The sequence below is a fragment of the Varanus komodoensis genome, unplaced genomic scaffold (genome assembly GCF_004798865.1).
Source record: "Varanus komodoensis strain SLA01 unplaced genomic scaffold, ASM479886v1 scaffold11, whole genome shotgun sequence".
In the NCBI taxonomy this organism is placed as follows: Eukaryota; Metazoa; Chordata; class Lepidosauria; order Squamata; family Varanidae; genus Varanus; species Varanus komodoensis.
In genome coordinates this window covers 25,918,752-25,945,738 of record NW_025335317.1, presented here as the reverse complement: position 1 = coordinate 25,945,738, position 26,987 = coordinate 25,918,752, and the positions used below count along the sequence as shown (strand labels likewise).

Genomic DNA, 26,987 nt, shown 5'->3' with positions numbered 1-26,987 from the left:
TCCTTGCAGGATTCCTACTGTGAGAATTTTCAACCATATATATATTTTCATATTTCATCTGCCCACCAGCATCCCTCCCTGGAATTTCAAATGCAATTATTTAATCTAACAAGAAGGAAATTTTCCTACCTAGGAGGGCTGTAAGGCAGATGGAAGAGACTGGAAAACTTGCAAGACATTAAAACAATGTTCCCAGTTTCTGACTAGGAACAGACATGAAGAAGGGGAGAGCACAAAAGTTGGCTTGAAACTTCCAGAGCACATGGAGGGGGGTAAATGGGGGATTTTTTCCCAACAAACTGTTCTGGTTACCCATTCCAGGGACAGCCTAATGGGTTTCTTGGCTCTATCCGCTTAAACCTCTCTCAGTGGGTATAGAGTCAGGGCCGGCCTCTTGCCCCCGTTCGAATGGCTGTCCCGAACCTGAACCTGATATTCCCCAGGTACAGAAAGTATTCTCGTGTTCAACGCATGCACACACCTTTCGCTCGAAACCATTCCGGCTGTTCCCCTCGGGGGGGGGGGGGGGGCGGAACCGTGTACTAAGTCCTCTGCACTCACTCGTCCGTGTGGACTTCTTGAACATACCATGAGACATGCACACAACCCTCCCCACTTTTCTTTCCCCAGAACCAGATTTCCAGAACCAGATTTCCCAGAGCCAGATATACTCACGCCGGAGTATCCAAAAGACTAAACCATAACCAGAAGTTCCTCTGAATCTCCAAAGGCGTTGGGCTCTGCCGCAGCCAGCCTGCCCGAGGCCTCCCAACCAAAGGAGTGTTGGAGCGCGCTTTGAGGCCTCGAAGGGGCGTCCGCGGTTTCCAGCCGGAGTTCGTCCGAAGGCTGAGTCCCCGAAGAGGGGCTTTTTCTCTGGTGGGGCAACACAGCCCTCGAGCCCCACGTTGGGTGCCAGAAAATGTTGATGTTCCTTCTAGCCAGGTGACTTACAGACCCACAAAACCAAGTGCCAATGAGGTTTAGTCAGGCGGAGATTCGTTCAGTTTTCTTTATTCAGCTGGGCAAAGCAACCGGGTGTCCGCTCCCTACACGCTGGCAGGAAGCAACACACACACACACATTCCTGCTTTTCCTCTCTTTTTCCACTTAATCTCGCCCCCATTGTTCCCTCACCCAATCCCCTCTCAGGGTCTGCCTGACCCTTCACCCAATCCCCTTGCGGGGTCTGCATGTCCACTGCATGCCTGTCCTCGTGCAGGTGCTTATCTACGTCCAATCCCCTCACAGGGGGAGCGTGATCACTGCGTGCCAGTCCTTGCGTGGGGGGTCTTTATCAACATTCTTTTGCCTTCCTTTTTTCCTCTCCAAAGCAAGCAGTTATACAAAAAGCAAATGGTGTTTGTTAGGCTAACCAAGCTCCTATGCAAGTGGCTGTTTACAAAAGCAAATAGCGTTAGTTAAGCTAAAAGCAAATAACATTAGTTAAGCTAATCAGGCTCCTTCAAGCTGCGGCTGAATCATAATGAAGATATACATAGCATTAAGGTAAAAAACGATACATGCAGTGCTATCTTCATTTTAGATGTCAAAAGGGTTTTGCGGCTCCCGGTGTTTTCTTTTGTGTGGGAAACGGGTCCAGATGGCTCTTTGAGTGTTAAAGGTTGCCGACCCCTGCTCTAGGATGATTGAGACAAGATCCTGTCTTTCCTCTTTATGGCAGCCTTTCCAGTACTTGTGGAGTACTATCATATCTCCCCTTTCCTTCTCAAGGCTAAACATACCCAGTTCTTTCCATCTCTCCTCACACAGCTTTGTTTCCAGTCCCCAGATCTTGTTACACTTCTCTGAACCCTTTTTATCTTGTCTGCATCTTTCTTAAATTGCTTCTTTGACTCGGAAAGGCTCTAGCCTCATGCATCACATATTAGTCTCCAACCTTTCCCCAAATGTGAATACGTGGCAGGGACTGAGTAGAAGAGGACTCGTCCAGCCCAAGGAAGGACAGAAACCTGCCTCTTTGCACATGTCTCCTTCTAGTATACTTGCGAGAAATAGTCAGAATCTGATATATGAAAAAAGCACATTGAAGGTTATAATCAGCATGTCAACTGGTAGAGAATCCTATTGCTTCATTCCTGGGGGAAGGCTAGCATTTTGCTTTTGAAGCACTAGACTCTAGTCACCTTGGTTATCATGTAGTCCACTGTTTCATTAGCAGAAACACCAAGGGACACTTGAACTAAGCTCCTTTTCTGAGGGGAATTGTTGCTGACCTGTATCCATCCAGAAGGGTAACAAACAATACACCTTTTTAGAATTAACTCAAAAATTAACTCTTAAAAAATAACTTTTGAACACCTCTTCAGATTCTTCTATTGCTCAAATCAATATTGGATTCATATAATACTTTAATGTGATATTTAAGATCAGGGTTTAGCAGATTAATTCTTTTATATTAACTACTTTAAAAAAAAACCTCACCACACTCCTCAGTTCATTCTCTCAAAAGTGTGTTGTGTTTTGTATTTGACAGATCTTGAAGTCAGCACAAGGAACAGAAGATTCTTTGGAGTATTTTCCTCACCCTTTGAGGGAACCGCTAACATCATACCATCATGCAAATTGCTGGTGCAAAGAGAACTCCTCTTGCATAAAACCATCTATTCAAAGAGCTCCCAAATACCGTGCCACTCTACACAGGACATCCCTTTCAAATTTTATCAGTGGTGCTTTGCTAGAAGCAACTACATCATTAGGAGCAAGGAATGGTGCACTAAATATATTCGGAGGATCAACTGGAAAGAACATGCTAAAAGGTAAGCATTTGACAGTATTACTTTATGGGTTCATTGGATTATATGCATTCTCCAAATCAGAACTGATAAATTAAATATTGATGAACCAATCTCTTCAAGTTATGAGAATTCAAACAAACATTGACTATTTTAAAATTCCCATTTATGCTAAAACATGTTTTTATTTACTTTCCCTTTGCCTTATGAATGGACTCGGGGTTACCTAGTATGTCTTGTATATGTATGGAAAGTGCATGAGTGAACTATTCATGTTTCTGTGTGAAGCATACCACCATATCCTTGAGTAGTTTCGGAATACATACACAGTTACACTATCCAATGCTTCTTGCTTTTAGTGGTGGTTAAACTGCTATATCATAAAAGGACTGGGTTTTCATTAGGCTTAGATTAGGTAAAACTGTGGGTATATTATTCTGTGATAAAGGAGGCCTTCATGATTTAAATAGCAGTCTAGATCTTAAATGTTTTGGATACACTCATAATACATTTCTGTCTCTGTATCAAATAACCTAGATTATTTATGCTCCTGCAAGTTAGCAGGTCTTTTGTCCAAAGATTTATAAAAACACAGATCATGCAAATACAATGGCTATTTTTAGAGCACAGATTGTTAACAGGAAACTGTGATGAATAAACTATTACATTTTACTATCTCATTTGTACGTGGTTGACTACATTAATGTGCAAATTCTGTCAATGTGATTCATTTCTTTTCTAATTATTTTTGGGGAATTAGTATCTAGATTACTAAGAATTAGCTTACACATTAAATCAGTGGTTCCCACTCTTTTCTATGCTTGAAAATGTTTGACTTACGTTTGTATCTCTAATAAAAGTAATATCACATTTGAAGATGAAGTCATATTTCTAATTTTTGAACCAGAAATTGAACCACATGCAGTACTACAGATGAACAAATAAAACAGACAAAAAAGCTTTTAACTCAGTGCATAAAATGCTAATATTAATTGAGCAATTAGGACAAATTGTTAACACTATATCGTCTTGATTGGCAAAAGAGATCCAAATGCAAACAAAATAATAATGATCATAAATAATTTTATTATTGAGATAATTTGGGGGGGAATGTTGGAATTCACCATGACAAATTTTTGCAAGATCATAAATTCTAATGAAAGTTATTATGTAGTATCTTAATTTTTTACATATTCATGATGATGATGGAGTCTGGCTGCTTAGTATTTATTAAAATATCTTTAATCTGAAAATGCAACAAAACCAAAAAACGATATAATAAAGGGGGAAGTGAAGAAAAAATTATGTACAACATAGCCATTTACAGTAAGTATTTTCCTTGACTGCCTAGTCATGCAAACTGTACAGGTAAAGAAAATAACCAATAACCAATATTGACTTGCATGAAAATTTATTGGATCAACTATGGGACTTATTATATATAGAGACCATCCTGAGACTCTTGGTAAGAATGAATGAAAATTATGAACCTACAAGATTTGATTTATATACTTACTAATTTCATGTTTTGGCAGCATCACTTATCTGGGACCCTGTAGGTGTATATGTTAGAAAAAGAGCTCAAGGAACCAAGGTTCAATTTGGATCCCTGGAAGTACTTCCTGACAATTAGGACCCCGAGGGTATGGAATGGGCTTGCAGAGGAGGTTGTTGAGGCCCCATCAGTGAGGGTGTTCAAGGATAGGCTAGACCTGCACATGGTAAGCCTGTCATGAGTGGAGCTGGCTAGAGCTGGGACTCAGACTAGATGGCCTGGGAGGCCACTTCTGACTTGCTGTGTTTCTATGTTTCCAAGTGCCCTCTTGCCAGCTATTTTTCATTTGCAAATTGCCCTTTTCTTTTTGTAATGTCAAAGTAGCAGCTGGAGTTTGGTAACAAGAATTGGCACCATAAAATGTCATTTCTGCAGTAGTTCTTTGTTTCAAAGCTTCTTTTTCCTTTCCAATTCCCTTTAGTCATTCATGTTCAGTGTTTTGCTCTTAATGAATATTACACTGTATAGACTTGGCCTTTTATTATGTCAGATGTGCAGAACATCTGATCCTCAAGGCTTTCCCTTCAGGACTGCTAGCCTCTTACCAGGCCTCTTTTCCTCTCCACAGGTCTGCTTTACTTACTGCTGTTATAATCTGCACCAGCTCTGCTCTTTGGAGGATATAGATTTGTTGTGTTGTTTAGTGAGAAAGGGGGCTTCCTTTGTCACTGCAGCATGCAAATGCAGAAATGTGGCCATGGGGGAAGAGAGCGCACTCTCCATCAGTGAGCTGTTTGCTGCCTGGTTTGTGCATGTGTACGTGCGCCTTTCTGTTGGATTATCCTGACAACACAGCAGGTTGCATGCCAGTCTTGAAGGTAGCCTCTTCAGCTTTGGGCTGTGTCCCTGCCCACTCATGGCCCTTGAACCAAAAATCATCCCCCATACAAAGAATTATAGGGAATTCTGAATGCAGAAGCCTCCAAATCCCATCAGTATTGATTTATCTGCATCTTGTCATCCAGGCATACTGACCAATTTTCTCAGGCATTTGGGAAGTTGTTCAGAGGTGTCCCACCTCTTTTCTTTCTTTGTCTGTTTTGGATGATTTGGGAACTCTCTTTTCTATTGTCCTCTTTGCTTGTAGTACCTGCATTTGACATTTCTAATGGGGGCAGGGGAGCTGCATGGCCTTGATTCTATCCCTCTCTGGTTGCCTCCTGACTTGCCAGGATGGCAGCTATTACTATTCCAAGTTGCTCCTTTTCCTTATCCTCACTTTCTCGTGCCTTCCTCTTCTCATTTCTTCCATTAAACACCCAGGTGGCAATACTCACTACCTCTAGCATGTTTTTCTCTCTGGAGTGTTTCTCCCTGGAGTGATCTTCAGTGGATACCGGGGGTGTGGATTTGGTGTAGGTCATCTCCGTAATCAAATTGCCTGCCCGTTCGTACATGCTGCTTTGTTTCTTCTTTAAGATTATCTGTTAACAGAATGATGTCTGTTTCCAGTAGCGGGACCCAGGCTTACAGCATTAAAAGACTCAGCAATTAAAATATTAATAGAAATATACAAAAGTTAAATATATATGTAAAACTACAATATTAAAATTATATCAGATGTCAACATTAAAATGGCAACAAAAGTAATACTAAGTATTAAGAGTGTTAAGTACACCAAATATCCTTTGAGAACTTAACATGTATATTTAGGGATGTCTTTCAGTTGTTGTGTTTCTTAGCATTGAGGTAAAAATACTAAGGATGTTCTTCTTCCTTTCTGGTCAGCCCTTTGCAGCAGGAAACATGATCTACTATCTAGTTTATATTTGTTTTCAAATACAGTATATTTGAATACAGTATAATTTGTAAGAATTATAGATATATGTTTTCTTTTGGTAGCTTTCATTAAGATTTAAGTATCTTAACTGCATCCTTATTACAAAGTACTGGCAGGGGTGGGAAGAGAAAGTTTTAGCCAGTCCAGTTTACAGCGAACTGTTTATTAAAATTAAATATCTTGGCATTTCAATTTCTCATTTAAATTGATACAGTGTCCATCCAGATGTGAACAAACTTATGATGTATTGCTTGTGAATCTTTGCAGCTTATCTTTTCTTTTGATCTAGGTAGTGCTTTCCTTTTTAAGCTTTCCCTTGAATAAATAATGAATTCAAAATGCATTTGGAATATTTGATAGAAGAAATGTGTGTGCTTTTATATACATGTTTCCATTTTTCAATCAAAAATCTTTCCATAAGTGTGCCATAAGCCAAACAAATACCTGTATAAAATTAACATGAGTTGTTATTTTATAAACATGAAGTGGCTTCTAATACATATTAGTCCTGCACTTTAAAAGATTCTTCCTTATTATAGTGCTTTAAGACTAGTATACTGACCACAAGATACTTTGACTGGCTACATAGTTAAATATGTGCGTAAGTCTCACTGCTTTCCATGACACATGGACACCTTTACCTTTTACTTGTGACCAGCTCTAACGTAACTGTTTTGACTGGGATTCCTTGAAAATTGGATTACTGCTGTTAGTAAAAACCTCTGTCAGAGCATAAATGTAAAATTGCACTTGTTGGAGTTCTGACGTTTCAGCTTTTATCTTCAGAGAAGTTGGTAACCTGACCTTTCAGCATGTTTTCTTTGTGGCGTATACCAAGCATGCTAGCTGTGTATTTTGACAGTTAGTAGTCAACTGAGCAGCTGTTGCCTAACAGCTAGTGTAGTATGTTTATTTCTCAGCTTTTGGAAGTATCTGCACTTCTGACATTTTAGAAGAAAACAACAGAAAAACTCTTCAATGGTAAGACTGATGCCCTGTGCCCTACATCTAATACCCGATGCCTTTTAAATCTAAAGGAAACATGCTGTTGAGACAAAAATAATGACAAGTTGCTTTTACTGTCATATACTATGACCACTATACAGATTTTCATGATTAATCATAGGAAGGTACTCCGTATGGACCTTTGCCATCATTTAGTAGACTGTAGACCTGCCACACAACATTTTCCAAATTGCATTTTCTGTTTTGGTTTGGGAAAAAATAACCTTAGATTTTTTACTTGAAATAAATATAGATTATCATTGAAATGAAGTAATAGTAATTTTCGTTCATACATGTGCCAACATACTACAGCACTATAAATAAACTACTGAATAATTATTTTCTCTGGTGATACTAGCTAACACTGAACATTTTATTTGGCAAGGTATTGTAACTGCTCATGTAATTTGCTGGTTAGATTATTTCTTAACACAAAGAGAATGTCATAAAACTTGTTATCTTTGTCTTAAGAGTAAGCAAACTAGTAAATAAGCAAACGAGAGATAATTTTCAGATGTTTCATCTTTCAGATCACAGGGGCTAATATATGTGGTTGTGGTTCTTTTGGCTTCATATTACTACATCTTACACTTGTTTGCTAGTCTGTGAGTACAGTTGTTAATATATGCTAATAATGTTAATAATAGTGAAAAGTCCTGAAATAAGGATAGGTTCCAAAATCACTGGATGTGTTTATTCTTTCACAATGAATGACTTAGATAAGAAGCCATGTTTTCAATTTGCTAAGCCATAATGTAGAAGATAGGTAGAATACCATTGTACCATTCGGTGCCACATGTCTCTCACATGTCAGGGAATCTCTGGTGAGCTCTCAGCAAAAATTTATCCATTTGGAATTTGTACAAAGCTGTGGTACTGTAAGCAGTAGAATGGAGGAGGAAGATTCCCCACCAACAAAAAATAAAGGTTACAGGGAAAGGAGGATGCAGTATATGCTCCTCCAGATTGTCTTTCCAAACAACACTTTGATAAGGAGCAAGTTGTTTGAACTGGACTAGCTAGATTCACATACAGTGGTAACCCAGGATACCGGAGAGTGGCTGTATAAGCCTTAGTTACATAACTGTTTTTCTTACAGAGTTATTAGCACTGTCTTCGGGATTCCAGAAAGAAGGCTAATAATAGCTGGCAATGGCATGGTATAATACTGTACTTACATAATATTGCAAACAGGTGCCACTTTGGTAGGAGACTGTAAAAACAATGCTAATTTAAGAGATTTCCTTACTAGAGTTCTGCTTATTGGTTTGCCTGAGAAAACGTTATCTTAAATGGAAAAGCAAAGTACTGTTTTAGTTTCTTTTTACTGGTACAATGACAACTTAAAATTACTGCTAGAAACATTCAGCTCAGTTATTGTACTGTTCTTCTACTTTAACTCTTGGAAATTTCCCTAATAAATGTTGCAAGGTGCTATAAACATTTGATAAAAATATTTATTTTCCAATAAAATAGTTCTCATGGCAATTGGAATGGCACTTTTATATTCCACATTATTCATTAAGGGATAAATTCACTTTCTACACTGTTGCATCTAATAGTGTCCAAACATTTCTTAAAAAGTAAAACTCTAAAACAGAATTTGGACTGGACAAGTGGTAGATGGAAGTACTTTCTGTTATAGTATACTGCCAGCAGTTTCCCCCTTGGAATATTTAAAATGAACAGTAGCTACTCATCTTTAGTATAAATGTGTGAGTCTTAATTGCATTCAGTTAAGATAGCTGTGAGTAGAAGCATATGGAATTAATAAGCCCTCCACTTCTTAATTAACAATAATTAACCCTGTTTTCTCATCTTGCATCATAGCCAATGTAAATCCAGTAACATTAAAACAAAAAAGTCATTTCCTGGCAGCATATCCAGTGTCCACGTGTAAGGTTAGTACATGTTTGCGGTGGTTCATGGAAAAATAAGGGATGGTGGGAGGGGAAGTCTGCAGTAGAAAATGATGACAGTAACTTATTTGATGGTGTAAGGAAGTGATAGTAATTCCAAAATTTGATTTGATGCCATCAGATACTGTAGACTATTCTTTGTTTTTTTTTCTTACCCCAAACTTTGAGTTATATACATTGGGTGGGTCCAGACGATACTTGAAGCACAGGAGGGAACCTCACTTATTTGCCACTGCTTTCTTTCATTTTTCTTTTTTTTCTGTCCCAAAAAATTGCACAAAAAGGGACAGTGTCTCACTTTTTCATGGCTGCCTTTTGGAGCTGTTACTTAAATTGCATAAAATCTTCCTTTTACTGTCAAGCCTCACAATTTGCACCCATTCCCCCTCTATTTCCTTCCCTCTTATAAATTGAGAGCAGGTATGATAGTTAAAGAGCATGGGACTGGGGCTCAGGTGATCTGGTTTCTGTCCCCTGCCATGAAGCCAGCTGGGTGACTTTGGGCTAGTTACGGACTTTCAGCCCAACCTACTTCACAGGGTTGTTGTTGAAGGGATAAGATTGGAAGCAGGAGGAAGTGAATTATTTAAGCTTCTTTGAATTTGTTGTAAGAAAAAAACCCAGAATATTAATCTAATAAATAAATTTATTTGCACAAATATTTTCAAGGGAGGGGGAAAACTGCAGTAACCACAGCAGTAGCTGTGTGAATGGGAACTTTGAAAAGTTGTTGGGAAGCCCATCTATTTCCTTTTCAGATTTTTTGTAAACTTGGCAAAGTGTTGAATGGAAGCAGAATAAGAAGAAATGTCAGTTCTTCATCGTGGCTTCTGTGCATCACACATATGAGTTCTGCGCCTGCGCAGTGCCTTTGGCCGGAAGATGAACAGCTAACGGTTTTTGGCGGGAACTCTGCTCCCCCTCCCCCCTAGCATTATGTAAGGAGCAGAGTGTCCGCCATTTTCCAGTCTTTGCGACCGCAGTTCATTGTGCCTTGTGCTGCTTCACTCTCGGTTAGATTATTACTTACCTTCTCGCTTGTTAAAAAATCTCTCTTTTTCCTTACCAAGTTAGTATTCCCTCATTCCTGTTGTTAGTATTTCACTTGTTTCTTAACTTTTCACCATTTTTTCTCTCTCTCGTTCCTAAAAAAAACAAACCAAAAGTATTACTTTCCCGCTTTACTATCTCCTTTTTTCTTCTATTTCTACGATGGTGCAACAGGCGGCGTTCCGCAAGTGTGGAAAGTGTGGCCCCAAAATGCCCGCTGCGGACCCGCGTGACCTGTGCCTCCTTTGTTTGGGGGAAGGGCACAGGACCGATAAGTGTGGCCATTGTTTGGCCTTCTCCAAACAGGCGAGGAAGAACCGGGAGAACCGCCTCTGCAAACTTTTGTGGGACCAGGCTCTCCTCCAATTGGACCAGCCGGTGGCTAAGCCTCCCACCGCTGTGGCCCCACCTGAAGGCTGTCCAACTTCGGCTGACCTGCCGCAACGCCCAGCCTCTTCCTCCATTGCTCCGCCCTCATGCCCTTCTGAAGAAGGTGCTCATACCATGGCTGACCAGTCCATTTCCCTGCCAAGGAAACAAAAGGAGAAGAGAAAGCACAGTGATTCAGACAAACATCCTGTACCTAAAAAGGCCAAGAAAGATAAGGCGGGCAAGCCAGTTAAAAAGCCGAGGAATCCCGAGCACGCAAAGCATCACCACTCAGGTTCGGCGACTTCCTCGATCCCGACCCCTGCTATGGAACCGACCCCCTCGGTCCTGACCATCCAGGCGGCTATGAGGGTTACCCCGCCCAGCTCACCACGCTGAACGACAGGCGGACCCATTCTGGATTCACGACGTGGTTCCATCTCAGATGGGGAAATAAGAGATTCTCTGCCTAGGGCTCGATCACTGACCCCAATGCCTCCGATCCCGCTGGATACCGAGATCGTCATCTCCCCTCTGAGAAGCCGCAGGAGCCGTTCCTCGGATGCTAGATCCGATGACTGGTACCATTCCAGGTACTCCTCCGCTCCGAGACGGGAAGAGTACCACTCCGTGGCCTATTACCTGGTCTCCAGGGGGCGATCTTCGCTGCCAGCTCCTCAGGAGCACTTCCATTCAACACCCAGGGATGCCCCGAGGGCTCCATCTAAAGAAAGTGGCAGATCAGAGTCACCAGGGGATTCTTCCTCCAGTGTACCACCCCTCTAATGGCTGGAATCTGACGAGTCTGAGGCTGACTCAACCTCGCCGGATGCAGCGGTTGCTTCACAGGGCCCGGGGTCACCCGAAGAACCGTACATCTCATTTAATGATTTGATGGCCAGGCTAGTGAGGTCACTCGATATCGAAGCCCACCAAAAACTGGGACCGAGCACTGACCGTTTTTATGATGTGGTCAGGGGCGAATGATCCACATCTATTGCCTTGCCATTTATTACGACCTTACGGCAGGCTATGACCCAGCCATGGGACCTCCCGGCTCACCCACAACCGACTTCATGTAAATACGAGTCTATGTATCGGGTTTGGGAGGAAGACATCCTGTTTTTTCTCTGTCACCCCAAGCCGAATTCGGTTGCTGTGGAATCCTCTCAGGGCTGTGAAGCACGTGGACACACTTTGCCTCGCGATAAAGAGGGAAGAAATGTTGACTCCCTTGCCCGCTGGGTATATGCAGCTTCGGGCCTTGGTTTACAGATTTCTAATTATGAGGCTACCCTGACTCTGATTCGAGGTTGCTTGTCGGTGCCATTTCCCTCCACAGACACGCCTGGTTGCGTAATTGCAATTTTCCAGATGAAATGAAGCAGAGAATTGAGGAGATGCCGTTCGACGGATCCGGTCTCTTCAACGCGAAGACGGATAGCAAACTGAAGAAAATCCATGAATCCAGAATGACGGCCCGTTGTATGGAACTGCAATCCCTGCCTCGACATAAGTGGTCATCACGCTCACAGTACCGCCAACAATTTCAGCCTTGGCAACAGGAACCGCATCAACGCCAGCAACGTCGCAGGCAACAACCATTCCAGCGCTTCCAGCAGGGCCGCCGCCGCTTTGATACGGACAGGCGACAACGCTGATGCGATGAGCGAACCTCTCCTCTCAGCTCAACTTCACCCTCCCCCCTCTCATTTGGGGACCGACTGAAAAGTCGGCTCCCCACTTGGGAGTCCATCACATCTGATGGGTGGGTGTTATCCATCATCCGGCACGGGTATGGAATTGAATTTGACGTTGTTCCCTCACCGAATCCTATCCGTTATACACCGACCTCGTTGGCACTGTTAGACGAGATTCACCAACTCCTTACTAAGGGACCTGTTCGTTGCCTATCGTTATCAGAGGGACTCCGCAGATTCTATTCCAGATACTTTACGGTCCTGAAACGAGATGGGGGTCTCAGACCCATATTGGACTTGAGAGCTCTCAATAGATTCATAACACCAAAGAAGTTTTGGATGACCACACTCCAAAGTATACTTCCGTTGCTGGGAAGAGGGGATTGGTTCACCTCACTGGATTTGAAGGAGGCCTGTTTTCATATTTCAATACATCCAAGTTATAGGTGCTTCCTTCGTTTTGCGGTGGACTCTGAAATCTATGAATTCAAGGTGTTACTGTTTGGATTGGCCACTGCACCAAGGGTTTTTATAAAGTGTATGGCTCCTGTCTGCGCACACCTTCGATTACGTGGAATTCGGATATACACGTACCTTGATGATTGGTTGTTGGTTTCCGACACAAAAGCAGGACTCTTGTCTGCTGTTGAGATTACGTGTGCTCTATTACAAGACCTCGGACTCTGTATTAATCAACAGAAGTCTTCTCTTCTCCCTACACAGGCAATCAACTTTATCAGAGCCCGGCTGGATTCAACATCGGCAAGAGCTTTTCTTCCTCAAGACAGACAACATGCTATTGCTCGGTGCATCTCTCGGATCCGACAAGCGGGAACTGTCCCTGCCCGGTCTACCCAGAGCCTGTTGGGACACATGTCCGCATCCATCGCTGTGGTTTTGCATGCCCTCTCCAACTGTTCTTCAACGGGATGTTCTGACCACAGACAGATCCACCCACCAAACGGATTCGACTTCCGTTCTCCGTTCTTCAGTCCCTGTTATGGTGGATAGAACCAGCCAATTTGAATGTCAGTGTTCCGTTTCGACCCTGGTACCCTACAGTGACCCTCAGTACCGACGCATCTCTGCTGAGATGGGGAGCCATTTGCTCCGATCTACATACCCAGGGGGTACGGAGTCACCGGGATTCCAGGAACCACATCAACTTCCTGGAACTTCTTGCTGTTTTCAAAGCTCTGCAATCATTCGAGGACATGCTTCTCCACCAGGTTGTCCAGGTGACCTCGGACAACATGGCGCCGGTTTTTTATTTGAACAAACAAGGGGGAACCTGGTCCCGAAAACTAGCCCGCCTATCCATGCAGATTTGGGACTCGTGCATACCGAGAGGTATCACTCTTCTAGCAGTTCACCTTGCGGGCATGGACAATACAGACGCAGATCTCTTGAGCAGACATATGTCGCGGTCACACGAATGGGAACTAGACCGTTGGGTTCGCGACAGACTGTTTCACCGATGGGGCCAGCCAGACATCGACCTTTTTGCCACACAACAAAACAGCGTATGCACAAACTATTGTTCCAGAGTGGGGATAGGACAGGATTCATCCGGGGACGCTTTCATGATCCCCTGGAGAGACATGACTTTTTACGCCTTCCCACTGCTTCCCCTCATCATGAGAGTGTTGGCAAAGATCATTCACGAAGGGGCCACAGGGCTACTAATCACCCCCTGGTGGCCACGTCAGCCATGGTTCTCAACTCTCCTTCTCATCTCTCGGGAGGATTTTCTCCAACTCCCTCTTCTTCCTTATCTCATTACCCAGAGGGAGGGCACGATCCGACATCCAGACTTGTTGTCGCTGAAACTGACTGCATGGAGGATACGATAACCGTATACGATGCACCCGTGTCGATGCCGCTGGCGATCCGTACTTCCTCTACTCCACAGATTTTACATCTGGACCTGCGATATATTCTCGAATCTGCGTTACGGCCATCCACTAGAAAATCGTACGCAGCGAAATGGCATAGATTCTCTAGCTTTGCTGATTCACACTCGTTTCCGGCGTTCTCGGCTTCTGTTCAACAGATTCTTCAATTCCTCTTCGAATTGCATCAGTCCGGACTTAAACCTTCATCCATAAAATTTTATACGGCAGCGATTTCTCATTACTGTACACGGTTTCTCCATTTTTTCTCAACCTTTGATTAAAAGATTTTTGAGAGGATTGAGTAACCTCCATCCAACAATAAGGCCCCTGATGCCCACTTGGAGTGTTTCAGTGGTTTTACAAGCACTGACTCGACCACCTTTCGAACCCATGGCGACGATCGATCTATGCCTTGTCTCATGGAAGACTGCTTTCCTCGTTGTAGTGACTTCAGTCCGTAGATCTTCTGAACTCCGTGCCCTTAGGGTAGACCCCCCCCCCCGCTTTTCTGAATTTTCATAAGGAAAAGGTAGTTCTACGGCTGGATCCATCTTTCCTTCTGAAAATCACTACTTCGTTTCACATGCAGTAGGAGATCATTTTACCAGCCTTCTTTCCAACACCTTCAAATCCGATAGAGAGATCTCTGCATATGCGGGACGTTCGTCATTGCTTAGCTTTTTATAGGTCCAGGACTGAGTCTGTTCAACACTCCAACAGACTTTTTGTGAAATACTCGGAACATGACCGAGGCTATCTGGTCACTTCCCAACGCCTTTCTAAATGGATAGTGAATACAATTGTTCTGTCTTACCAGTTAGCTAAGTTGGACTTGCCATCTACTCCAAGAGGTCATTCTACAAGAGCTGTTGCTGCTTCTTTGGCCTTTGCATCAGGGGTCCTGATAGAAGATGTATGCAGAGCGGCCACTTGGGCTACCCCGTGTACCTTCGCCAGACATTATAGACTCGATGTCTGTGCCAGACAAGATTGCTCTTTTGGCAGAGGTGTTCTTTCTTCTGTCCTTCGTTGATGACACCTCCCTCCTCCAGTTGGGGTAAGCTTGTTATTCTACCCATATGTGTGATGCACAGAGGCCACGACGAAGAAGAGCAGGTTGCTTACCTGTAACTGATGTTCTTCGAGTGGCCATCTGTGCAGTCACACAACCCACCCTCCGACCCCACTTGGTGTCATGGGTGGTTTGACTTTCTTCTCTTCGATGCTAGGATCTCTTTAGATATTTGTCGTACCACCAAAAATTTTGGTTCTCTTGTCATGATGACAAAAACTTTATTAAGGGAGCAAATGTCGGTCCTTGAAAGACTGGAAAATGGCGGACTCTCCTCTCCTTATATAATGCTAGTGGGGAGGGGGAGCGGAGTTCCCGCCAAAAACCGTTAGCTGTTAATCTTCCGGCCAAAGGCACTGCGCAGGCGCAGAACCCATATGTGTGACTGCTCAGATGGCCACTCGAAGAACATCAGTTACAGGTAAGCAACATGCTCTTCACCACTGCAAAGTGAAAGGACTACCTTGCTTAGTGAGAGATGTTCCCCTCCCACTTTTGGTACATCTACATCTCCTGCTTCCTTCCCTCTTAGTTTTATTTCCCCATCACCATCCTTGACAATGGTGCAAATTTCATCTCTCACCTTGCCAATATCCTTTTATGTTATCCATTTCATTTTACTCCCTTTGACAGCCAAAACTTACAAGGCAGGACTACATATATCGGACAAATGTAAGGGCACACCTGCAAAAGAGTGTCCAAAAATTTCAAGAGATTTGTGCAATTTTCAGGTGCCAACTAATAATTAAAACTGAAAAATTTGACATCATTTGTGTGTTCCAGTGACACCATTAAAATGCTGGCTACTGAAAAAATGTGTTAGAGTCACAATTTGAGCAAGGATGAGGCCAGGGGAAGATAGGATGTGTTCTTTCATGAAGGTGCAAGTTGGAGCATTAAGTGGAAAAGAGCAGGAGAACAAACTATGTTAAGCCCACCTAACTGCAAACTTATTCATGTGGTTTATTCACAGGTTGGTTTATTGTGACATGCAAATGAAGGTAGTTGTAGGGCTGATTGAATACTATCCCTGGTTGGCCATTGCACTGAGGTAACTACTCCTTAGGAGTACTCCTCTGTTTCATCCTGTCACAGATCAAACAAAGATGCAGGGTTTACAAATTAGATTGCTGAAGAGTAGGATGTTCATTTTCCTGTATCCTATATTATAGCAACAGAAACAGCTGAATCTGGTTATAGTCTCTGTTGTTAACTTAATTATTGGCTAATTAAGTTTTTCATTTAGGATTGTTCTGTTAGATGCTGCAGAGTCATGAGGATTGTTTTCACATAGGTATAGGGATAATATTCAGGGAACCATAGGTATAGTGAAGGGAAAAGGGAAGCATAGCTATAATAATAATATTCAGTGGTTTGCAGCTAGAATACATGGCATCCAGTAATTAGGCACTCATTGGAGCTGGTTGGTGACTGTCCCATCCCTATGTTATTCTTGTTTGTAGATTCAATTGTTTGGGAGTGGTATGAGTATTAGGAAGACTTACCTTTTGTATTGGCATGTTGACATTTATTTGCAGTCACTGTATGCTGTGAAGCATGTTCTTTGGCTGGGATCTTGCAGCTCAAAATTGGCCAAAGTGCCAGTGAGTGTAACATTTGGCACCCATAGTTTGTGCTGCATGACTTCTTCCCCATTCCCCCCACAGTCCAAATCCTAGTGATGGCACAGGCATGAATGTGAGGAGGTGTCACAGGTTTCCCTACATAGAGAACATTACAGTAATTTAACCTGGATGTTACCAGTGCATGCATAACTGTAACAAGTCTTTGTTTGTCCAGGTAGGGGTGAAGTTGGTAAATTCACTGCAGCTAAAGGAAGGCACTCCTGGTCACCGAGTCCAAAGTTAGTCCCAGTCTAGGAGCACCCACAAACTACGAACCCTTAAGGGGAGTGCAACCCCATCTAGGAAATGGTAATGGCCCTCCAGCCTGTCAGACATACTGCTTACTAACAGTATTTCCATCTTGTCTGGATTGAGCTTTAGTTTATTAATCTAATACAGTCCATTATTGAGCCCAGACACAGGTTCAGGATAGTGACTCTCTCACCTGGTTTAAATGTAAATGAGAGGTAGAACTGAGTGTCATCAGCATACTGCTGGGACCTCAGCCCAAACCTCTTGATGACCTCTCTCAGCAGTTTCATGTAAATATTAAACAGCATGGAGGATAGTATGGAGCCCTGTGGAACTCCAATGCAAAGTCGCCATGGCGCAGAATAATCCCCTAGCATCACCTTCTGGACATGGTCAGCCAGAACGGAGCAGAACCACCTCAAAGCAACACCCCCAACTCCCATACAGTCTTCTGGACCCATGTATGGACCCCCTTCATAAAAATTCCAATAAGCCAGGATGGGCAAAGGTCAAGCAGGCAGGTGGTAGGATGAACCAAACCAAGTATCTTGTCAACATCATTGGGTCACAGTAACTGAAACTCATCCATGAGAATGGGACCAAAAAATGGCACACTTGACACATCCTGAGATTGAACTGTTGATTGAACAGCAGAGAACAACTCATGAAGGATCTGAACAAATTTTCTTTCAAAGTGTGAAGGAAATTCATCACAGCAAGCCATTGAGGAAACTGGAGTCTCATCTGGTAAACCAGATTGTAGGAGGTTCCATACTACTTGAAAAAGCTTGGCTGGGTGGCACTGCAAAAAACTAATAGAGGTGGCAGAAAACTGCTGTTTTGCTAGCGTTATTACCATGGAATATGCTTGCTAATGAGCTCCATGCCATGTTTGGTTAGACTTGTCAAGGCATTTCCTCCACTTGCACTCTAACCATCTCCCCTCCTGCTTCATCTCCCTCAGCAATAGAGTATATGAAGAAGCTGGTCATGCTCTGCCAGAGTGGAGAGGGTGCTGAGGTGCAGTCATGTCAACTGTCCAAGTCAGCTCCCCGTTCCATAGGGTGACTTGAGCTTCGACATATCAGCTGGATAGTCTGCCCAGAGCCCTCTGAAATCCATCCAGATCCATCAAGGCCTCAGGGGCAGTTCATTCTAACAGCTCCCCCACGCTTGCAGAGGGAGAAAGGGGCCAGCCAGGATTCATTGTGCAGCCCTCAGGTTCTGTGTCACTGTCCTCATGCATGAAAAGTTGGACTGCTGCTAATGTTAGAAATCTTTCTGTTAACCAAATAGCTGTCTTTTTGCTTCATAACACACAATGTCCCATAATGGTACATTTTGAGTGACCTTCAAAGAAAACACTGTTCCAACTTTGTATTATGTTCAGTTTTTCCATTTGCTTTTCAGGTATAAGATTCACTATATCAAATTTATAAAATTAGGTCACAAAACAATTTGGCCAAACAATTTTCAGCTATGACTTTTATCAATTCTTCCCCCACACAATATTACTACCCTGCTGTGCTTCATTTTCTGTGACCATTGTATTGCAGTTTTTGCAAAATTCATTTGAAAATAGTTGAATCTGGGTCACAGTTCTGGCTTAATTTGCACTGCTTACTGTTGTTATTAGAAGTAATTTAAACATGTGAATAACTTCAAGGTTAGAACTATTTCAATATATAGTACTGCTGAAAGTAAAATTTGGGTTAAATATTTTTCTCATGAATTTATCAAAATTATTTTATGATTTCTATGTTATGTTCTGTTATTAAAGAATGCAAACATGAAGTCAGACATGAAATGACAGAACAGTCAGGCAGGGTGCAAAACTCTTTTTGCTGTATTATAAAATTGAAAAGTATCTTGGTTCATGCTCTCATTTTCCTTTTTAATAATCCAAGGCTTTAATATAGAAGAAACCCTATATAAATTGCATATTAATTCTCCAACCACGAAAGCGATAGAGAGCTGAACAAGAAAATGAGGCCAGGCAAAAAAGAATTTTTAAATTATGTCTTTTTAATGGTAACTAACAATTGAAATATGGATACAAAAATCCTGTGGGATTTCTCAGATAACCTGGTAAAATGTAAGTTATGACTTACAAAAGAGAAAGACCTTAAACTATTGCTGCTTTACTGAGATATAGAAAATGTTTGTCTACTTTAATTCGACTAATTTTTAAAAGTAGCAAAACGCCAGCTAAAATTATGTCACTAAAATAGCATCTGATGTCAGTTTATCCCTTTCCTATACAACCTTCTTTTCTCCCCCCCCCCCCAAGAGTACAAAATTGCTTTTCTCATAGGTTACCACCAATGGGATCCATAACAAAACATTGTCTGCCTCTTTATAGGAATTCTGTTCAGGATGCCAGCCAGCCATGCACTCCTCCAGGACAATGTGTACTGTAAAAGATCCAACAAGGGTTCAAGCTCTCTCTTTTTTGCACTTTCAACTGAAACCATCTGGGCTTTAGCTTTTTGCCCCTTTATTTGTTTTTGATAGTGTTTTTGCATTTCTGAAAAGTTGGGTTCCTTCAAGCTTGTTAATGCCTCTTCCTTGTTCTTCAGTGGACCTGTTTTGGCTCTCATCCTATTGGCACTGGAGCAGTAAGCTCAGTAATAAAGAATTGGATTTTGTTGTAAGGTGGATCATATGCAGTTAAGCTTCTTCGCTGGCCCCACTTTTTCACTTATATATGTGTTATGAGAGGACGCTATAGTGGAAGGTGGAGCTTCAAAGATATGAATTGAAAAACTAGACTAACTAAAAGAACAAGTTGAATTTAATTTGCAGGACCCTCAGATATCTTTGTGTATTCTTGTATCTATTAACTGTTTATGCCAGAAATGGACAAAAGAATCAACACTTTTTTTTAAGTTCAGAACTACTTCTTCTTTCTTCTTTATGTCCTGTGCAGGACACATTGAGTTACAAGTGTTTCCCATAGTGTTAGATCTGCAGCAACAGTTACTTTATCCTTCCATCAAGGTTGATACTTCTTAAACAATTCTGGAATGTTTGACACCAGGTCTTTTTTGTCTTCCTCTTCTCCTCTGACCACCTGGTGTTAGCCAGTTAATCACAATGTTAGGCAAGCATTGTTTATTCATGCGGAGCACATGTCCAGCAAAATAACTTATTTTTCCTTCTATAAGATGCCTCCATGTATAGGACTGCCCCCACTTTTCTTACCCAAAATTCAGAAATTTATTTTAAATGTATAGAATAAATAAACATTCTATTTATTTTAAACACTAAATAGAAGACATTTTTTTTTTTAGTGATTAGGCATCGTTTACATACCAGTACTATGATATTATGCATCACACTTAGCTCTGAGCAAATCACTTTATTCAGCCTATATTGCATCACTGGTTTCTTCTTCATCACTTTAAGCTTGGTTGACTCACATAAGCCACTCTTTTGGGACTGCTCCAAAATCCAAGTCTTAAGCCTCTGCTCCAAGTTTGGCCATTTTGCTGGTTTTCCTTTCAAGGCCTTCTTCTTTTTTTGGCATCTTAAGGAGTTGTTCTTCCTGTTTTCTCCACTGTCTGATCATTCACTCAGTGGGAGGAGGTCCAAACTGTCTCTCTGCAGCTCTTTTTCCATGCTCTTTTGCATAACTGATTACATCCAGTTTAAATTTTGCAGAGTAAGACATTCGCTTACCGGTAAAGGTATTCATTTTATTTTATTTTTTTTGTTTTCTGACATTTTTATGGGCTTAGAATGCTCCGACATTACCGCTCCCTGTCGCATCCGGGCACTGGCTACATGTTCTCCTCAGCATCAGCTGACGTCAGTTACATAAGGCTCATGATTGGAGGAAACCTATTAGCTTGTCTCTGCAATTGGAAGTTTTGCTCGTGAGGCTAGTTTGCAGAGATAAGGTATGGACAGTTTCACAACCACGGTTCTCCTCTCGGCCTCCCCATGTATAAGATGCCACTCCATTTTTAGGTAAATATTTTTAAGAAAAAGTATCGTCTTATACACAGAAAAATACGGTACATTCTTTGTTCTGTTATCAAGTCAGAGAATCTTCGGGTACCACATCTTTGTGATACTTCCTCATTTGTAATATGGTCCCAATATGTAACACGTAATATCTTTCCAAGGCAATGTTGCTGAAAGACATTGATCTTCTGGGTAATTTTTGTTGTAAATGTCCAGGTCTCACTGGCATAGGTGGCAATTGGTACAGCAATGGCATTAAATAATCTGCACTTACTTATAATATCTATAGTGGATGTAGTACAAACTGAACACATTGTTGGAAAACAGCAGTTGCTTTGCCTAACCAGCATTTCATAGCTGCTTCTGTACCTCCATCTGCATCCATAATGCTGCCAAGGTTACTAAATTGCTTCACAAATTTTAAAATTTGGCTCCCCGCTGTTATTGGAGCGCTATCTTGAATGCTGCCAACTTGCATTAGCTTGGTCTTCTCTTTACTAATTCTTAAGCCCACTTTACATGCCTCTGCTTCAAGTGCCTGTGTCATCTCTCTCCCATTTGGGTTCAGAATATTTGGGGGTTTTCCAAATGTTTCCAGAATAACCATGGCTCATTGACTCACCTTTATGGGTGTTCCACTAATGATGATCTCTTGTGGTAATGCGCCTGTGTTTTACCAGCAATTCTTCTGAGTTTTTGCTTAACAGAGAAAATTTGTTAAGGTGGTTGCCAGAAGTCATCCCTGGGGAAGAAGGATAGTGTGTGGAAGTAGAGATGCCTTTGGGAAACTGAAAAGAAAACTGCAAGAAAGCTGCATGCACCATATTTCTAAATTAAGGAATTCTGAAATACTGTACTTCCTGTGTGTATTTGCGCGTGCGCGCATGCATGAGGGTGTGTAGAGGGAGAGAGAAGCAGCTTGTACTGAGAGAAGGGGTCTAGTGTTGAGCATGGATTGCAAAATTGTAGGCAACAGGACCTAAGAGATAATGCTTAGCCTTAAGAAAGGGGGCCTATGTGAAAAATCTCGTTAAGTAACATGAGTATCTCCTTTCAGCAAGGAAGTTATTATCTTATGCCTCCTTTTATGAAGGTAATAGACATAGCAATTTAAGAACACAAAGATTGTGGAGAAACTTTTTGGTCTGTTAGGAAAAAAGGCTGTAAAATGATAACAACTTAGGAACAATTAAAATATAATCATGAACAAGCTTTCAAATTTTAAAAAATCGAGTTGGAATTTGTGGGGAGTGGGTTCAAAAAATGGGATAGAAAGAATTGGGCATAATGTTGTTGCCCTATGGTAATACAGGAAGAGTTGTTCAGATGTAATTAGACTAGTTTCACTAGGACTTATAGACAGATTTTTTATAAAAATCATTTGAGCATGATAAGTATCTAGATGTTCTTGTAAAACCAACCATGAGCTAGTGGAAAGTTTGACTGGACAGAGCTGAGTGGATAACTGGATGGAACTGAAATTGAGTAGATCATATTTTGAATTTAAAAAAAAAAATCGTCACATGTTTTTCATTAACTAGGACTACTCCTATTCTGAAACAAGTTCTAATTCTTTAAATGGAACCTGCCATGTTGGAAATTTTAAGCCCCCTTAAATACACCCCCCCCCGACAAATCCTAGATGTGATGAACTCCAACTGGTATATCCACTGGTCCCACCTCATTACAATTAACTGATTCAGTCACGTTCAGATGTGGTCTGACACCAGTACTCCATTCAGCTTGCTTCTATGTACTGCTATGCTGGCTATTTTAACTTGTAAGGATAAAGAGCTATAACTCCTCCCAATGTTATGATTTTCATCACAGGAATGACTTGAAGGTACAGTCATGTGAGGACAAACAGTACCATTTGGAGACAAAGATAAAATAATTGTTTTAAAGTTCCTCAGAATTCTTTGGCCTGTTTGTTCTCAGGCTATAGAGTTTAAATATTTTCCTCACAACATGTGAAGTAAGATAGATTGAGAGGTAGTAATTTGTTAAGGAGGGAGGATGTGAATTATTTAGTCACTGGAGCCCATCCCTTCCCTACAGATTTTGGGACAAGTCAAATCTGCACAAAAGATTTTGTGGGGTCCAGTTGAACTGAAATGGAATCAGGCTGCTGGCACTGACTCAAAGTCTTGCACAGTTCCATTTTGTTCCAATAAAAATAATATTTCTAAAATAGAAAACAAGTTGGAAGGAAGTTGAAAAGAAATTGAAGAGTTAGGTGCGTCAAATTCATCTGCCTGAAATTGTATTCAGGGCTCTCTTCTGCATGTCTCTACTGACTGAATTGTGGAAGTGACTTGACCTTCACTAAGGAAGATTCTGATGACAAGGATATAAGGCATGTAAGTAACTATATCAAAGCTGGCAATGGATGATAAGTAAGAATTCATAAGTACATTATAAATAAAGTCTCAATAATTTTAAAAGAATTCAGATATGAAATTTCCAATCCTTTTATTTTGAATGTGCAGTATCATTAAAATCAACCTCCTTATTAGAGGGTTGGAAGCAGCCCTAGTACTGGGATCTCCAAGCTGGCACATGAGAGTACCTCAGCACTTGGAACAACCTTGGTTACTGTGGAACGCAAAGGACTAGCCTCCAGCCACTTCACCCCTTTCTATGTAGTTATTGTCTGTTTTTAATGTGTTTTACTGTGTTTGAAATGGTCTTAAGATGTATTAAATAAATTCTGACTAACTGGCAATTATCACATTTGGGGCATATGCTAATGTATATAGTGAAGTTGAAAATGTGAGCTTGTGTCACACAATAGTGCAATGTGTGCAAGAATTGGAGGAGTTGGAAGGGGGTACAGGGCAATAGCTCCTTAAGTTTCCTTTTGTGTATATGTTTTTGATTTTTTAGCTCAGTCAGCTATGTGAAGGTATGAAGCAACAAAAAAGAATGGAGATATATCTGAAGAGAGGGAAAAATAATTCACAGCTTTCTCATTCCCTCACATAGAAATCATGGAGGTGATGGGATGGTGCTTGCTCCCATCCTCCCAGCCCCATGGAGTGAAGCTAGTGAGACCAGCACCCCTATTCTCCTCTACCCAGAGACAAGCAGGTACAGCCCCCTCCTGCGTGGACTTTCCAATTAGTTAGCTCCATTAAAGCCAATATGATTTACTGTTCAAGGATAGGTTGGACATCCACATGGTGGGCATGTCATGAGCGGAGCCGGCTGGTGCCGGAGGTCAGACTAGATGGCCTGGGAGGACCCTTCCGACTCGCTCTGTTTCTATGTTTCTACTTACGATTTAAGACGTTTGAAGACAATCTGATTTATTTCTGAGGAAGCATACATTTCAGGTAGCTGTTTATTGAGCAAGAGGACAAAGCAGACCATTGGAAAGGTTTAATAAGACCCTGCAAACGTTAGTTTGTCAAAGCAGAGAGGCCATTTGTGAGAGAGAAGGGGGTCATGGGGGTGCAGGGGAGGAAAGCAACTGAAGGCTGTCCAAGTTGCTGGAGGACTCTGCCCCTTCTCTTGCAGCCCAACAGCCATGGAATCAGTACTCCTCCAAAAATTAAGCATATGCTGATATAATGGGGCAAAAAGTGGTATGGCAGCGTTGAAGGGATGGAATATATTGGCAGAAAAAGCACAAGAAAAATTAATAGTGTCATGTGGCACATCAGTGAATCAAGCATTACAGTATTGATAAAAACATCTAGTGTACATTGCCCGCTAAGTTATCCAGTCAGTGTTGCTGAAAGAAATCAGAAGTCCTATTAATAAGTCAGTAAGAAGGGAAATGTTTTAAAATTAACTGTTGTGATGCAGTAAAGGAAGTGGAAATAGAATGTATGGAGGGTTGGAGTAATAGACGGACTGATCTGATAATTTCTTATTAAATAATGTTAAAATTAATGGGTCATCCATGAAAACTGATCAACAGTAGCTTCAGAATACCTGATAAATTCACACTGCATGTTTTGACTTAAAGAATTTAAGAATACTGCATGGTTGCAATAAATGAGAAAATTACTCTCTTTATATCCTTGTGGCCTTCCCATAGGCATCTGCCAGGCCATGCTAGAAGCAGGATACCAAAGGCAATTCTTAAATCCTTAGTAAACGAGTATAATCATTATAGGGAGTTTGAAGCCCAAGCTTCCCAAACCCCAAATCAGTGTGGGGAAACTTCTGTTCATATTCCACATTGTTGTCATGGAGTTGTATCATGGTGTAAGCTGGTCTTGACACTCAAGTGGAGGAAACTTTTTGCAACAGAGCACCTTTCGTGTTTCAGGCCACTTCGGCCATTCTAGGAAGATTACGTGAGTGATCACTTAAGATTCAGTGTGGCAAGTAATCCCCAGACAGGGAGCAGAAACAATAACAGGGCAGGGATTGGCATGCAGTAAAGGAAACTGCTGCATTGGCAACTACAGGCTGTAGTTTTGTGCCATTTCATATCATACAACCTTATATCTCTTCCCTAGTGAGCGAGCTGAACCAGTTAGTTTGCCTCCCTGCTCTGCAAAGCTGGCAGTAAAGAGCAGTTAGAAGGTGGGAATGGAACATCTCGCTCTCTTCTCTGAGTCTGTATGATTCACCTCCTGTGGGGTTCTCTGTGTGTAGGTGTGTGTTGGTGGTATTCAATCTTTGCTGCCTTGGCAATCAATTTGAATAATCCGATCCTTCTTACTTGTCAGGAGAAATGTGTGTGCTGGGTTGTTTTACTAATCTGCTTGTTGCTGTTATTCTTGAAGTTTTGGAGAGGAGTGTCTGAGATGGTAGAGCAAAGAGATGATTTTTGGATGTTCAAAATTTGTTGCCTGTACTTACTCCTGAGTAATCTAGTCCTCTTTGTGAGTAGAAATGCATGAACTGGATTTTTGTACCTCATTGCTTCTCACTGTTACTTCTGAGGAGTTATGGAGAATGGCATCTGTGAAGATGTTCAGTGAAAGACATGGATTTTGGATGCTTGTTTGTGTGGTTTTGAGAGTATTATCATTATAATTATCATTTATCAGTTCCTTGCAATGGAGCAACTTTTTATTGCTCTGATGATACAAATAGCATCAAAATAATTTTGACTGACTTTGGGGACTGCCAACACTAATGATCTGTACTCTTAATTGTAAAGTCACTTGATTCTTTGTGAAATGAGAGTTATTCATGGAAGAGGAGAATGCATATCTTAAAGTGTGTGTTTGTGTGTGTGCGTGCGCGCTCATGTGCACTCATATAAACAAAAAGTGAAAATGTGAAGGTGGGTCCCATGGTGTAGATTGAGCCTCAGGGGTGAGCCTCGGGTCTTAATAGGTTGAAAAACCCTGGTATAAGGGATGCATGTCCTGTGTTGTAAAGAAGCTTTAAAGTTCCTTACAGGATGGTTATGCTGATTATGTCTTGTTTTAAAAACAAAGGAAATAAAAAAGAAGATATCAGTATCCCAGGAAACTCACAAATTTTCCCCCATGATCCTACTTTATGCTGTTCAGGAAGTAGCAGAAGTGGGTGGGATGCAAAAATTGTAACTCACCCAGACTGTGAAAATACCTTGTGATGGGCCTGCTTACAGCACATTTCAGAATGCTCAATCCAAGTAGATACGTTTTGTTGCCTGCCTGAAATTAAGTTCACATTTCTGTTGTCTAAATTATAAATTAATGTATTGCTTTATAACATCAATATTTTATGGTTATTGTTTTATTTGAATTATTAAGGTTTCAGTACAAGATAATCAGTAACATTTTCCAAGTCCTATTCTTTCAGACCAGTTACTGACCTCATTTCACATTACCTTTCATTTAAAGAGACTATTCTTCTTATTTTCATTTCTATACCACTCCATGGCAAAGTTCTCTGGGTGGTTTAAAACAATGCATAAAAACAAAATGCAAATATAAAAAGTAGTATTAATTTAATATATTTATTTCATTTTTATACAGTCCAATAGCCAAAAGTACTCTGGGCAGTTTATAAAGTTGAAAAATACTGCAAAAACAATATATGAATCAACAGTAAAACAACAATCCCAAATAAAATGGAGATTAATCCCAAA

The 26,987-nt window shown here is 41.3% G+C and overlaps 1 protein-coding gene across 4 annotated transcripts in view; it reads left to right on the top strand.

The window, feature by feature from the left end:
* The window catches only part of PLCE1 (phospholipase C epsilon 1), a 177,477-nt gene that overhangs the window by 63,969 nt on the left and 86,521 nt on the right, over nucleotides 1–26,987 (top strand). For 3 of the 4 annotated variants that reach the window (XM_044420646.1, XM_044420645.1, XM_044420644.1), the window contains exon 2: nucleotides 2,495–2,777. The exons of the other annotated variant lie outside the window; for it this stretch is intronic. In XM_044420646.1, coding sequence (XP_044276581.1) covers nucleotides 2,495–2,777 — 283 coding nt within the window. The remainder of the gene's footprint in view (nucleotides 1–2,494; nucleotides 2,778–26,987) is intronic. 4 annotated transcript variants of the gene reach the window in all.